This window comes from Heloderma suspectum, chromosome 4 (genome assembly GCF_057233095.1).
Source record: "Heloderma suspectum isolate Gila_16-S chromosome 4, 16-S_ref, whole genome shotgun sequence".
NCBI lineage: Eukaryota > Metazoa > Chordata > Lepidosauria > Squamata > Helodermatidae > Heloderma > Heloderma suspectum.
Genome location: NC_139461.1, coordinates 181,681,307 through 181,697,877, shown reverse-complemented (window position 1 = coordinate 181,697,877; position 16,571 = coordinate 181,681,307). Strand labels below are relative to the sequence as shown.

Genomic DNA, 16,571 nt, shown 5'->3' with positions numbered 1-16,571 from the left:
AGATCTAAGGCTATCTCATGTTAGTTCATACCTCCGAAGATCAGGAAATTGGAAGGTAAGGCCGATACCTTAACTGACATGCCCCATGATTAGTGATGAAGCTGTGCAATGTCACAAGTTGTGGTTGCTCACAAGTTACCCTCCATGCACCTATACTTTTCCTTGGTCTTGCAGGCCCAAATCCAGATGGGGAGGGTGAGTGCTTGGTACCAGCAAAGATGCCCCACATTATCCTGGTCCTGTATTGCCTTACGAAACATCTGGGCCTTACTGTATTGCTGGAGGAATCCTTCTGTGAACAGACGCATGCCTGTTTTTTGCTTACGTAAGTAGCTGGAAGTATGGGTTAAAAAGTGGGAGATGGAGGTCTCCTCTGATGCAACAGTGCTGTCAGTGGTAGTGCCTTATAATGACTTGGAAGTGTGGTGCTTGTAGCTGTAATTCCCATCACCATTGTGACTAATGATTTTGCCAGTAATGAGAAATGTCAAAGCAGGTTTGACAATAATACAACCATTTCATAGATTTTTAAGATGCATCAAGACAAATTCCTGGAGAAAAGGCTATCAATGTCTACTAGTCTTGATGGCTATGTGCTACCTCCAGTACCAGGTGCAGTGGGCCTATGTACACCAGTTGCTGGGGAACATGGGTGGGAGGGTACTGTTGCGCTCATGCCCTGCTTGTGGGTTCTTGGTTGACAGCTGGTTGGCCACTGTGTGAACAGAATGCTGAACTAGGTGGACCCTTGGTCAGATCCAGCAGGTCTCCTCTTATGTTCTTAAAAGAGGCATCTTGGCAGTGTGGTGGGGAACATATTGATTTTGAGCAGGAATTGTTTGCTTAATTATTTATATTACAGTGCATTTGTAGGCCAGTGACTTTTCCCCTCTAAAAGGTGCTTATAGGGACTTACATGAGAATATGAAGTTAGACAATTGACTCACAGACCTGAGCCCGCACAACTTTTCTATTGTGAAGTGATGTTGGGAGGATAGTAATGTGCTGGAAGAGGATGCTTAACTCTTCCATTTATAACAGCATGCACGCATGCATTTATTTTCTTAATCGCCCTTCTGGCTGGTCACCCGGCCACTCCGGGTGATGTACAACAATACAACAATCAAAAACAGTAAAATTAAGCATTAAAACATAATGTTCTAAAAATACTATAACACACCCCAAATGCCTGCCTGAACAACCAAGTTTTCAATGTGTGGCGGACGCTCATTAAAGAGGGGGCATGGTGGAGTTCTCTAGGGGGGGCGAGTTCCACAAAGTGGGGGCCACCACAGAGAAGGCCCTCTCCCTTGTCCTCACCAGTCTAGCTGTCCTGGCTGATGGGACAGAGAGAAGGCTATCCAAGGCAGCTCTTGCTGAGCAGCCTGTCTGGTGTTGCTGGAGGCACTCCTTGAGATAGGCTAGGCCGGAACCATATAGGGTTTTAAAGGTCAAAGCCAACACCTTGAATTTGGCCAGGAAAATAACTGGTAGCCAGTGCAACTCTTTCAGCACTGGAGTGATGTGATCATGCCAGTGGCTGCCTTTAATCATACCACCCAAACTGTTTTATCTCCACCAGGAGTTCCAAAGCAACCACAGATAAGACCTGCAGCACGTGTACTGGTAGAAAGCTCAATGTGGTAGAGAATGAGTATTTACCCCCAGCTCATTCTATTCCAACCAAGCATCTTGGATTCAAAGCAACACCAAATATCATGCAATATAGCATGACTACTGGTGGAAATCTCAATGTGGTGGTAAATTAGGTTTTTACTCATTAATTATGGTGCAGTTCCAAATCCGGAATAAGGAACTTGAACTCTCATGCAATTCAGTCTTATTGTAGTGCCACATGCAAACACAAAACAGCACAAGGTTGGTGACGGTCGCAAGAAGAGGGCTCCCTCTCACTGTCTAACCCATCTTGCCAATGACTGGTGTAAGCAACTAACTGTCATGGGTCAATTCACAGGAAGATTCCTCTAGTAATAAAGTAAGGCCCAGATGTTTCATAGGGCAATACAAGACCAGGACAACATGGGATATTTTAGTTGGTCCCAGACACTCCCATCCTCCCCATTTCCTGGCTTTGTGAAGCTTGAGCCAACATAAGATAGTCTTTAAAAGGCAGGGTTTTTTTATCGTTTATCTCTCTCAGTTAAATAGAGAGAGAAATCAAAACAGAGTTTGGGGACCAACTCTGCAAGGACAACATGAATTTAGGCCCTCTGCACAAATGATGTTTCTGCTATATGGAGGTCTGGGAGTGAGATTATGGTGGGAAAAAAGGTGTGCGCTCCCCATGCATCTTGTTTCCCAACAGAATCACTAGGAATTCAGTAGCACAGCAGTGGTGGGAGCCACACCACAGAGGCAGGGGATCCAGTGAAGGCCACAAAATTCCCAATGGGCAGCTGCATGTGGCCTATGGGCTACGTGTTGCCCACTCCTTGTTTGAGGTAACTGGCAAATGTGGGAATGGAGATGTCTCTCTATAGGCTAGATTTGCCACTTTCTCTGCCAAGGTTCAGATGCTGAACATATGACTGGGAACCTGTCCTTAGAGACTACTCTCGGGACTTGTCAGCTTTCCTTGCCCTTGGGGTGAGATGGGATTAGCTTCTGTTTGCCCCTGCCCTGCACCAAACCCAGCTCAAGTTCTCTCCTTCTCTTCTAATTTTCACTTCCCAGACAGTAATCCATCTCTCTTCACCACAGAACTATCAAACAACTCCTAGCACTCATACTTGCCCATAACGTGTACATAGGAAAAGTCAAGTCATGCACGTGGTGTAAATCATCAGCTTAACCTCTATGCCACATAAATTTCTGTAACGCTCATTTGGCTAAGTGACAATTCACACTTTACTTAAGCTTTGGTGAAAAAAATGAACCATGTTTAAATGGCAAAATACACATACAGAGAGTACTGGCAATTGTGGTCAGTGTAGATAGATTCAAATGGCTGCATTTGCCTACAAATATTTCAGGGCCCCCACTTTTGTGTTTGGTACAGGGAAACAAGGCCATTTTGGCAAAGGGCACTATTTGTAATCAATGATGCCACACATATATATTGTAAAGTAAGGCTCCGGTACTTTTGCTACTTGAGTTTTAAAAGTGTGAGCTATTAAGGAATGGGTAAGTTTGGTTTGTTATTCCTGTAGAGAGAGTAAAAGCTCTACATTCCCATCTTGCAGAACTCAGTCCTACTCACTCTGCCTTTATAGATCTATTCTACACCTATGGTGCTTTCTCCATTATCAACAGTCATTCTCTCAACCAGTAACTTCTTTTTTAAAAGTCAGGTAACACAAAATTCCACGTTCCGCCACAATTTCTTAGATAAACTGTGCAAAGCGTATATTAAGCAAATTGTGAAGCACATTTGTAGCATACAATCCTACTCTTATCTCTAGGGATTCTCTCAACCAGTAACTTCTTTTTTAAAAGTCAGGTAACACAAAATTCCAAGTTCCGCCACAATTTCTTAGATAAACTGTGCAAAGCGTATATTAAGCAAATTGTGAAGCACATTTGTAGCATACAATCCTACTCTTATCTCTAGGGACTATGCTTTCTGTCTTCAGCTTATAAACCCCATATATTACATAGTACACTATGTATTATATCTTCAACATGATTTTTAAAGCTTTGGCAGAAGAGGATCAAGGCAAGGTGGTCTGCATAAATACCATCCAAATAAAATGGTATGTTTATTAATAGAGGAAACTGGAAATCAGAAAATTCACCTACCCTGATTTTACAGTGCCAAACTTTCTGATATCTATATATAACATTAAAATGTGGTGGAGTATCAAGTCAGTAGAGGCTGTTTTGACTAATCTAACCAGTTTGCAAAGTCCCACATCGGTAGTCCAGGGTGGAGGAAATGCAGGAAACAGAGGTTTTTATTTTTAGTCACACAAGGTACTTACTAAAAACAATCACTTCTGAAGAATGCTACAAGCCAATATATTAAACAGCTTGCGGTACTTATGCAATGCAGATATGATCTTGGATTTATTTTAGTAAGAATATTTTGGGATCAACCCCTCCACTCAATGAGTGATCCACATGATGTATAATAAAAATGCACCGATGAAAATACATTAAAATACAAAAACATTTTAAAACTGGGAATTAATGATAAAAACAGAGTGTCATTAACTGTTGAAAACTCATCAGAGCAACCTTGTTTTCAACAGCTGTCTAAAAGATACTAAAGAGGAGGCTAGCCTAACCTCCCAGGGGAGGGAATTCTACAACTAGGGCGTTCCTACACATAGATAAGCTAATATCTCATGTTAAGAAACATTTAGGGAGTGCTAAGGTTTCCTTTACTAAAGATAAAGGAAGACAATGGGAAAAATACAGTCAATTTGATCACCTCCATGAACACCCTCACATTTTATTCATCTAGTGCTGCACTAGCAGTGGATGTGTATCCTCTGTCGAGCAGAAGCGAAAGCACTAAGCTCTCTGGCTGCCTTCGGATTTAGTCCAAATGAATGCAAACTATCACGTGGGACTCAGCCAAGCAATGACGTGAAATTCTGCTCTGTCAGAAGACAGCATCTGTCAAAGCCCACATTTAAACTGCTCCCTGCCTGTGCAGCAGCTGAGGAACTATGGATTGGATTTTGCAGAACAAAACCTTCAGCTAAAACCTTTTTCGCCCCTTCAAGTCATCCCTTTTGGTTACTGCCTAGCAACGATGAAGGAAGAGGGGTAAATCCCATTATCAAATGCAAGCGAACTACTCTGGATTCTAGCTCTTACTGCTTTGCCTGCCTTTGCCACAAGAAATATGGATACTGAAGAGAGAACACAGCACTGCATTGTCCAACAAGGGAAACACCAACGGTAAAAGCGTCAATGCTTCCACTGTCAGTAGCAAACAATGCCAGTCAGAATGGAAGCAAGAAGTGCTGCTTCTGTCTCTTGAAAAATGACCAGAGAAAAATCAAGACGAGCAAGCTGGTGAGCAGGCAAGGTAGCAGAGCAGGAAGCATACAGATGGACACACTGGATACCTTGAAAAGCAGTCGCAGGCAGCAGGCTGGTAGGGGGGAGATGTGCGCATGGCCAATAGCATCTTTTTGGCTGAAGGGATGGCGTGCCAAAACTACTTTCAGCGGGCATAATCCTCTCACCACAAATGGCCTGACCAAGGAAGGTATGTCAGATCATTGTATAATATTTCATTCCACTGCATGTGCTGTTAGCAGTATACAGAGCATTGTCACCCACACCTACAGAAGCCAGAGCTAATGCTTCCATGAATGGCGAACAAAAAATATTATAGAAATGTAGGAAGGGCTTTATTTTAAAGCTCAGCTGAAAAGAATAGGATGCCATTACATTTGTACTAATAAATCTGTCACTTATAGTCAATTGTGAAGGCTGAGGATTGGGAAGGGAGGGAGGGGGAGAAGGAGAGCGATTAGGAGGGATAACGTAGCTATCCATAGCAATTGTATAGTTTGAGAAATTTACCTTTACACCCTGTTGTTGTTTTCAAAAAACAATTAATCAAACTAGGTCAGTTTTAATCCTTATCTACTGTTATCTTAAAACACCAGTAACAAAGCTGTGGTGTGACACACACTTAGAACCATCAAAACAGATTTGGCAGTCCAATCGTCAGTTCAATACCACCTTTCAGCATTTGCTTTACTATCTCAGTCCCTAACACATGAAGTGTCATCTGATTAATATTATCAGCCACACCTGGTTCAACACACACACGCGCACGCGCACACACACACACACACACACACACAGATGCCCCTCCAAAAAGGGCTCCAAATAGAAAAAAAATGACAGTGATTTGAGTTGTGAACACCAGTATCACAATCATCTGGATACCATTAAGTAGTATCAATAATGGTCAAAATCTCAGAAGGAAGCCTCAGTAGGCTATTTCCTTTGAAATGGTGTGTATGCCACACCAAGTTCTGCCTATCTGGGTTAACTGTTAAAAAGCAGCTAGCACAATTAAAGTGCCGTTATTTCCAACATTTTAAGCTTGGTAGGTATGGAATACTTATGAAGAATTGACAGGAAACTCAGATTACTTATCTGCAGTAAAAAATTTAAGACTCAAATCTATAGCAACCTTTAGTGCCCAAGTACTTCTCTTCAAAAATCTACCCAACAAACAATACTAAATCATTGAAGAATGTTAAACATGAATATGCTTTCTTTGCCCCAGGCAAAACTAACATGCAATAGAACTAGTATAATTGTAGAGATGCCTGATTTAAAAAGTCTGTGCTTTGAAGAGAAAATATGACACAGAGATGAATATGAACAATATGAAAAACAGCATGTGAATATGCATGCTGAAACATTACAGAAAACAAACATGTATAATTCTAAAGAAAGCTCACTCAAAAACATGTGTTGTACAGCTCCTAGGATTTTAAAATGAACATTTCCCCCTTTGTCGTAAAGTATTAATGCAGATATGTCAAGACTAATATCAGACGCTGCATAATACAGTTGTACTCACTTGTTCTGCTCACTACACCAGATCACAAGCTTCTCTTAATGTTTACTTCCAGTGAAACAGAACAGAAAATATGGGCATCTAAAATGTACATGCCAATAACCAAAACCAGGCAATGCCAATATCGGTAGCCACTGTCAGCATTGTCATCCAGTATACAACAAGTTTACCCTTCTTAACATAGGCCAGGATCCAAAGAGGCCCATCCATGAGTGGAAAGCATGCATATCTGTGTGCCTGGGAGAGAGACAGATACACTGACTGAGATGGGGCTCCCTTGGCTTCATCTCCCTTTACCTCATGTAGCTCTATAAGGTCTCCTGACCCTCAGGTGTGGCTTTTAGGGGGCACCAGGAACTAGAAAAGCCCCAGCGCATGCATGGGATGCCACATGTCCTTTCGCTCCGAAGCCACAATAATTTTGTATTCTGCTGAGAAACCACCTAACTTTATTTATGTAACTTTAAAATTACATATATTGACCTGTACGTCTCAGCACAACATTCAACAGCATGGTGGATACATCAAATTAAGCTCCACTCACCAGTTACCAACTAGTAGTGTAACACAATCAAAATACTGAATTATTAACATTAGAGCACTTGCTCTTTTTCTAACAGAAACAAAGTTCCACCAAGATAATCTTCAATACTTTATGTAATTTGTCTTTTAAAATATGCTCCCAGAATTGATTAAATATTAAATCAAGTCATTAGAATATAACTGGGTAGCATCATTAAGAGAATGGTGACTGCCAAGAATAAAATATTAACCTTTCTTGTGCACCCCTTAAATATACTGATAATAATAATTAAGCTGTGGCTGTTCAAACAATGAAACACATCCTAAATATGTAACAGCTTCACCTAATAAAATCCTTACTGTAGACACAATGCATTTAGATTAGACAACTCCCTCCAACAGATTTCCAGTCTCTTATTGCTCCATCCATTTGCACCAGTTAACAATTGTGCTTACAGTGGCTAATCCATTTTTGCATCTAAACAAGGAATCATGTAAGAAGATTCATTCAACATGATCAGGTTTATCAATGTTAAAAAAAACTAACTGGGTTTTTTTTTTTTGAGATACAAGATATATGCCACACAAAATATTATGTATTAATATGTAACTATTAATACATAATTAGAACCAGAAATTGTTAGAATATTATTTTATTTAATTTTACCCAGGGATTCAGCTCAGTATTAAAAGGTACAATTTGACTTTATCAGCCCAGGAAACGCTCTTTAATAGTCATTCATAGCATATTTCCAGGGAGAACAGCACTGAAGAGCTTAATGCAAAGCTCAGAATTTGTGTAAGTTTCAGGATGTACTGCATGCTACAATTCAAGGCTAAATCCACCACCAGCTCCTCCTAGTGGTGGTTAGTAAGATGAAATAGAGCTTTTGTTCTGAATGAAATATAATACTTCCATCAAGACATTGCGAATATTTGAATGTGGACTACACTGTACTGAAAACTCCTTAATTTGGTCCATTTGAAATGATAAAGTTCTTAACTTCCCCTAATTATTTAAAATTATGCATTTTTTTGCTATTTGTATATTACTCAGGTTTCACTTAACGTACTTGTGTATTTAAGTACAAGTTTGAGCCAGCATCCATCTTTATAATTTAATGTCATTATCCCTTTCAGTGCCAGGATTTTTTTTCAAACTGATTTATACTAAAGATGTCATTACTTATGCAACACATCACTAACTTTTTAAAATAAAGAATTAATTCAAATATTGGCTTCGAGAGAGAGCAATGTAATTAAATAAATTACACATTTACATAGAAGAGATTCTTTTTTTCTTCCTATGAGACTGTTATTCCTATTCAAAACTCTAGGGTTTTGAAATAAATTAGAATGAATTGGGGAAAAAATCACAAATGAATTCATAACATGCAATGAGAGGCTCATTTGAAAGATGATGTGATTGGGTTTTAATATGCAGTATCACAAAACTGCCATGTTGACTCTGCTCTTGAATACCAAAAGGGAATAACAGGAGGAAAGATATTATAAAGTTTGGATAATAGTTTGCAGCATGCAGAAAGTATGCCAACTACGTTTTCTAAAGTAAGCATCATTTCAGAGTTTCAGGATCATGAAGGAAAAAGAAATTGCCTACCCAAAGTTCAATGATTTCATTCCAAGTAAATATTATTTGGGGGAGGGAAGCAGGAAGGTTGGTTCATATTTGTATGCACAGACTTAAAATCTCTAATAATCTGCAACAGCTACTGGTAACTAAAGCTTCTCTTCAAAAATACAACTACTTGGCCACAACAAAATCAGGTAAAGAAAATAGTATCCTGTTCTAGAGAGAAAGTTTAAAGAGGAATAAGAATTAATCAAAGCGTTCAGTATATGTTAATGTTGAAGGATGCTGTGGTGAGGTAACTGGAACCTGAAAATTAATTTTGACAGGTGCATTTTCTCACTGACTTTCTGAACACAGCAGGAACCAATGGAAACAAGCCAAGCAGTGTACTGTGACTAACAGAACTCTGCTACAATCAACCTTGCACCGTCTGTCCCGCTACCAATACATGATCATTTTGCAAAAAGGGCCTCCAACTGCGAGCCACACTATCTACTGCATATCAAATCAGTTTTAATTAATGCCAATAAACCTTCCATCTGGTATCAAGACCTTTATACTTGGTCTTTCCCAAGAACCTTATAACAGTCCAGCATTTGCTGTACTTTGGTCTGATTCAAGTTACTTTTGCATTTTCTTGACCTGAGCAAGCTTTTTTCCCTTTTAAACAGCCCAGTAAGAAAATGTATGGAAATTTTTCAACATGCTGGAATGGTAAAGCCCCTGCCATTACAAAATACTTTAGAAAACATTATATCCACACTCAGTGGTTCAGTGATAGACACAGAGGAGTTACCTGAAGGTAGGAAGATTGAAAACCACAGACAAATAATTCCATTTTACACTGAAGGTGTGCTCCTTATCCTTATAACTTATGACCCCCTTGAGTAGACAAACATAAGTTCCAGAATGGCAAAGTGGATAAGACGTTGGGATGTGGATTTGAAGAACATGAATTCAAACCCTTCTCAGCTAGGAACTCATCAAGTGGCTTTGGGCAAGTGCCTGTCTCAGACTCACTTTCCTAACTGTTAAATGAAATTAAATAACCATGAACACTTGATCTCTATGTGAAAAAATATGGATTGTGAAGTGCTTGAAATATTAAAAGAGATGACTAATACTAAGACCTACCTCTTCTTTATGTAGTTTTTCTAAGCTGCATACAATAAGGGGGAGGGCAAACTCTGAAAGCTTGTTCACTAAACCTTCTTTGACTTTTGCAGAGCTGGTCATTCGCTAACCATCTGCCTACGGCCAAAGATGAATTCCAAGAAATAGCAGTGGATCCAAGAAGAAAACATTTGCTTCAATCATTCTCACATCCCATAATTGGATACCTACAACATGCTTCAGTGGAGGAGGAGGCACTGCTGCTTTGCCAAGATGACCTGGAATACCAAGCGGTCCCTGTTTCGCACCCACTTCATTGGTCTACTCTCTCTCGTGTTCCTTTTTGCTATATTTCTGTTTTTTAATCACCATGACTGGCTGCCCAGCCGAGCTGGATTCAAAGAAAACCCTGTGGCTTACACTACACGGGGATTTAGGTCGACAAGAAGTGAAACAAACCACAGCTCTTTGAGGACCATTTGGAAGGATGCAGTTCCTCAGACCCTCAGGCCACAGACTATTACTAACTCCAACAATACAGAGCTGTCACCTCAAGGAGTTACTGGTTTAGAGAATACACTCAGTGCCAATGGGAGTATTTACAACGCAAGAGGCACTGGACATCCAACTTCATATCACTTTAAGTATATCATCAATGAACCTGAAAAATGCCATGAGAAAAGCCCATTTCTTATACTACTCATAGCTGCAGAACCAGGCCAAGTGGAAGCGCGACAAGCTATTAGACAAACCTGGGGGAATGAGAGCCTAGCACCTGGGATTCAAATTGTTCGGATTTTTTTGCTGGGTTTAAGCGTTAAGTTAAATGGATACCTTCAGCGAGCCATCCTGGAGGAAAGTAGGCAATACCATGATATTATCCAACAAGAGTACTTAGACACATATTACAACTTAACAATTAAAACACTTATGGGGATGAACTGGGTTGCCACCTATTGCCCAAATGCTCCATATGTTATGAAAACTGACAGCGACATGTTTGTCAATACAGAGTATTTAATACATAAGCTTCTGAAGCCAGAATTGCCTCTCCGGCACAAATACTTTACAGGCTATCTAATGAGGGGTTATGCACCCAATCGCAACAAAGATAGTAAGTGGTATATGCCACCTGATCTTTATCCTAGTGAACGCTACCCTGTATTCTGCTCTGGGACTGGCTATGTGTTTTCTGGAGATTTAGCAGAAAAAATATTTAAGGTCTCATTGAGTATCAGACGTTTGCACTTAGAGGATGTATACGTGGGCATCTGTCTTGCCAAGTTGCGAATTGACCCAATGCCCCCGCCCAATGAGTTTGTCTTCAATCACTGGCGGGTGTCTTATTCCAGCTGTAAATACAGTCACCTAATTACCTCCCATCAGTTCCAGCCTAGTGAACTGATCAAATACTGGAACCATTTACAACAGAATAAGCACAATGCCTGTGCCAACACAGCAAAAGAAAAAGCGGGCAAGTATCGTCATCGTAAACTGCACTAGAAGGGACCTTCCTCCTAAAAGTATTCCATGTGGAATTTGTAAAAAAAAAGTAAACAAAATGGCTGAAAGCATGTACAGTGAAAAAAATGTTGTGCTTAAGAGGGACAATATTTAAGACCAAGCACTTAATGATGTTTGAAAATTATTTTTTTAATTTAAAACAAAAAATATTCCAATTCTTGAAAACAGTATTATGATGGAAGTATTAACCAAAAGGTTTTCAAAATTTGGGAAGAAAGAGAAAAATGGTATCAAGATATTTGTGTTAATGTGCAATAATAAGCATGCACAGTTTGGTGGTACAATTGCTATTTTATGTGCCAATAAAATTAACTGCGCAAATATTCCATATTAATTTTCTTTTTTAAAAGGAACTTCCAAAGGTTTTTCATTTTAGTATTCAGAAATGTAGTGGAAAAAACATACATTACAATATCGAAGTAATCTTGTAAACAAATTAGATTCTTCCCATTGACTCTAGAGCCTATTATTTTATGGGATCATCAATGCTAACATAAATGTTAAAGACTCCCCTTGTTTCAACAGAAATTTAGAGACTTCCTATAAGAAAACTGGCAACCTCAATACAAATTTCATGCTGATCGTAACTTGGCTAAAATATTCTTAGTGAAAAGTTACATTTTGGAACAAAACCTGTCATTACTGAAAATACTGATACATTGTCATGTAACATGCCATTCCATCTTGGAAGTTCCTACTTAATGTTATACCGAGCTGTCAAAATAGAAAGGGACTACTTGTACAGACCACAGTGGGAATATACCCTGAGCTTGAGGGCTGCATCCACATATTTCATTTGTTAAATATGTAACAACCTACATAATGTTAAAAACACGTTAGGCATGAACACATTTTCTGTGATGTCATTCATATATGCAATTTACAAGGTGAAAACAGGACCCACTCACCAATGATTACTCCAGAAAGCTAAAATGGTGTAAAAGAACCCGATCTTATACTCAGCCATCTATTCTCATAGTAGAATGAGCCAAAAAGAGTCTCCGTGTTGACATTTCAACTGGGCACCACAGCATGGACACAGCCACCAGTGCGTCTATGCTTTCTTCCCCAGACAAAGGACATAAGGGCACAAGCCACTGTACTTGAGGGACATCCCCTGCATGATTGTTTATGTAGTATCTGGAGTGCACTGGAGTGATTCATGAGCATGTCAGCATAGCCCTGAACCTCCCTTTTCCATTAAAAAGAAGATTTTTAAACGTTCATCACTGGCATATGTAGGAGGGTTGCATAACATCGTTTTGCAGCAACTAAGGTGGATCCTCAGATTCATGTCAGCAAAAAGCTCTGTCAACGTTAACCCTGAATGACTGTAGTCACTGCTCCATTTCTCTTAACCACACTTCAGTCTTATAGACAATACAATTTTTTAGACCCTGTGATTATTTTTAACTATTGATTATTTTTTTAAAACTTCCTTTGCCTAGCCAACTGTGAGAGTTTAAGGGATTCTACTTAGCAAGTCTGAAGGCAAAACAACGAAGTGCCATTCACATTACATTCTTTAGTTAGTCTCATTGTAAACATTCTCAAAACTCTTTCCATTACACTGCAATATCCATGCCATGGATTGAGGCCAAAGTATCAACCAAGTTTTAATCAATTTAATTACAGTATAATCTTTCTCAAAAAGGTGAAAACCAATTCATGAAAAATCATCAAAATAAAAAAACCCCAAAACTCCATCCCAAGATGAGTTTTGAATACAAGGTGTTATCCAGCATTATCTAAAATTCTTAGCTCTAAGACATGCTTGTACAAGATAGCGTGAACACAATTAATGCTACCAGTGGAATAACTGCACATAGTGTCAATCATCAGATGTAAACAAAAATCCTTGTTAGAATATCGGTAGAAAAGGATAGCCTTTTCATCAGGTGGGTTGGGCTGCAATGGTCACACTGACACACGCACAGCCATGCATATGTATATACAGCCCAGTGGATATGCTGCAATGTCTGCATGAGGTTTTTTTTTCATATCACAAGCTAGCAATATACTACACTTGTAGAAGGGAGATATCTGGATCTGTCTTTGGGCAATATCCAACTGCGTTATTCCACTAACGCAAACGATGCTGTGCTCGTGGAAACTTGGTTCTGAACTATGCACAGCAGGAGTATCAACTAAAGCTACATTTGCACAAATGCAGTTGTGCAAGTAGTTGCACATTATGCTTTCATAACCAGTTGCACATTATGCTTGCACAATGGGTTATACAACCAGTTATGCATCATGCTTGTACAACCATAATGCACAAGCGATTGCACATCATGCTTACGCAATCATAATGTGCAACGGCTTGTGAGATGCAAAGGTTTCGCAGAGCTCCGTTAGTGCTATTTGAGTTTGTGGAATGACACCATTGGATATTACCCTTAATTTTGTACCACATAACAGACTCCAAAGGGGCTATGCAAAGCCTCTGGTAACAGTAGGACTATCAGTGGATCAAGCAATATGCATTTTCCAAATTCTGCTTCTCAGCCTGGAGCACTGGAATATTATCCTTACCAATAGGATCTCATTAAAAGATGTATCAAAGGGCAGAAATATTGAAAAAGTTATATTTATCATATCCAGAAGGCTTTCAGATTAATTGAAATATGTCCATCATCTTTCTCAGGAGATCCTGCTATGGTCCATTAGTGTGTTGTTGCCCAAGATCAATCTAGATACATATGTCTGTAGTATTCTTATTACCTGGGTGCATCCAAATTAAAAACCAGAATTTTGTGCCCAGCTTAGGAGGAAATTGCTTCACTGGTTTTCAGTGAGCATTTGTGATGGCTGAATGATGAGCTCATTAAAAGAAAAGGCAGCTAGAGAGGGTGGGTATATATCTGAAAGTGGAGGCACTGAAAGTCAATACACTCATGCAGATGAGGATTTCTTTGGAAGCACGGCTTGGTATTACAACTGAACAGTGCACTGGCAATAGCATTCTCCCCCCACCCCCATGCAACAACCAGTTCCTTTCCCTTTACAAGCCAAATTATTTAGAGTATTTCTTCATGTGCATGTGTGACAAAAGAACTTCTCACAGATAAGAGAGGTCATACATTAGCAGACTGAAGAAAAAAGCAGCATATGAACAGTTTCCGGTAAAAATAACAGGTAGTCTGCCGCTGTCTGCTTATGATCAAAGACACTGCTTCATTGCAATCTGATCATCACATTTCTACAGCTAGCAAAACCACATATTGCAGGATTACTGAAAGCAAAACAAATGGTAATGAAATATTTTACTTAATAAAATATAAGTGAAAACCAAATTAATATATTAATAGTAATCAAAACTGATTTAGCCTTCTTTTAGCAACAAATAGTAACAGTTCAGTTAGAGTGTTGTCAATCCTAACCTTAATAAACTATCCTAAATGTAAAATAATGCAACAGCAAATTTAAGAAGAGAAAATGACTGGAGATGTACAAGCAAAGAGAAGTACAGAAGTTGCTGTTCTCCTTATCGTCGCCCCACGCCCTACCTGTTCTCAATGGGTTGGATCCAGACTAAGCTAGCTGGATTTAGTGCCCACTGAAGTTAATGGAACAAGTTAGTCACCAAAGTCCCACTTATTTGAATGGGAACCAAGGTCAACTAACTTAGTCTGGAACCAGTCGAATTTCTTCAGCAGATATTGACTTCTCCTGCCATCAATGTAAGGACTAGAAGTGTGCTTTATTTTATTTTTTAAAAAATGATCTTAGATTTGCAGTGCAACTGCATCCATGAAATAAACTTAATTAGTGTCCCTGCCAATGTTCTGCTATTGCTATATGAGAGACTGAAAAACAGTGTTTTGTAGTTGTTAAAGGACTGGACTTAGACTGCAGAAACCCAGGTTCAAATACCTCCTTAGCCATGAAGGGCACTGATTAAGTATCACAGTCTAACCTACCTCACAAGATTGTTGTAAAGATTTTAAAAGGGGGGGGGGACATCTGCACTCCTGCAAGAAAACAAAAAAATTAAAACGGGGGGGGGGGGTGTCAAAGCAGCTAGCCATTACTTGGCTCTGTTTACCATAAATACAAAAGGTCATTTCATATAAGCACTATTCAGACATTTATATGCACTGGTTAAGTGAATACGTGAGCTGGGCTGCACCAAACAGGAACACAGAAAGCTGCCTTATACTGAGTAAGACCATTGGTCCATGTAGCCTAGTACTGTCAACACTGACAGACAGAAGCTCTTCAGAGTTTCTGGAGATGTCGGGGATTGAACCTTCTGCATGCAAGATGTTGGGGACCCTCTGCATGCAAGGCAGGTGCTCTACCACTCAGCTTTGGTCCGTCCCCAGCTGTAGCTCCACTCTGACACTGGGCACATCACTTAGCCTGAGCCACTGACATCCACTGTACAATACAAATCCCTGCAGAGAGTGGGCCTCCACATGTATAGGTGTGCATGGGGAGGCCTCTCTCTACAGATGTTTACAGTGTATGTGTGGCTGTAAGGGGAGGGGTTCTGTGATGTTGGAGGTAGAGCTACTCGGCACAGCTTCTGTGTTCATTTAACCCTCATCCTACAAGCCAAAAAAATATACACAAATATGTTTTGGAGTCATTTTACTGCCCCAAGCCATTTTCCATGGTATCCTGGAGTGCTAAATTGCCCACAATCTCAAATGTGTCTGTGGTATTGTAAGAAGTTTGTTTTAAACTCAAAATATTAGAAATATTTGAAATGTATCATACAATGTCATGGTAGAACTTTAGGCAAAACTTTATTATTAATAAAAACTAACATTTTTTTTGGTTGTGGGGATGTTTTTCTAATCCCTTAAGAAATCTGTCTCTGGTGAGGTAGATGTTCCCCCAATGAAATCTTATGGCTTGTGCCTACCTACTGACACCCAGAGTACTTTGAAAAAACCCATGGGACATTTTACACCCCAGTACATTGCTTGTGTTTGGGGCATAAAGCCACCCCAATGGCAAAATCAATAGATTCGTGCGATATTTTATGCCCCAGGAGTGTTTTTGTTTCCAGAAAGAAAACAGTAAGTGGTAAGAGGCTGAAATTGGAGAATATTATGCAGGTGACAGAGTACAACAATATCATGGGAGGACTATGTTGTAGGTCTATCTCTGTGTAAATTCTTCAATGTAAAGTGCATTTGGGGTAAGTTTGTCACCACACCAGGCTTGACAAAGGTTAGACAGCCTAACACCTGAATAAGACTATGATCACTTTTTTAAATGCCTCCATTTGTAAGAAAATAAGAAAGCTCACGTCCTGGTACAACACTGGCTATTGCCATTTCACATATG

General features: G+C 39.6%; 2 protein-coding genes across 3 annotated transcripts in view; one reads left to right on the top strand and one right to left on the bottom strand.

Moving 5' to 3' along the window:
* Window positions 1–16,571, bottom strand: part of CDC73 (cell division cycle 73) — a 187,063-nt gene that overhangs the window by 63,936 nt on the left and 106,556 nt on the right. The window lies entirely within an intron of this gene.
* Window positions 4,289–12,559, top strand: B3GALT2 (beta-1,3-galactosyltransferase 2). Of its 2 annotated transcripts, XM_084851438.1 has the most exons (2): window positions 4,289–5,182; window positions 9,860–12,559. In XM_084851438.1, exon 2 carries the CDS (start codon window positions 9,981–9,983, stop codon window positions 11,247–11,249), a length of 1,269 nt encoding a protein of 422 aa, XP_084707564.1. In that variant the 5' UTR covers window positions 4,289–5,182; window positions 9,860–9,980; the 3' UTR covers window positions 11,250–12,559. The 2 variants fall into 2 exon arrangements, with proteins under 2 accessions (XP_084707564.1, XP_084707563.1); XM_084851437.1 differs by lacking the exon at window positions 4,289–5,182 and having other exon boundaries at window positions 7,609–12,559.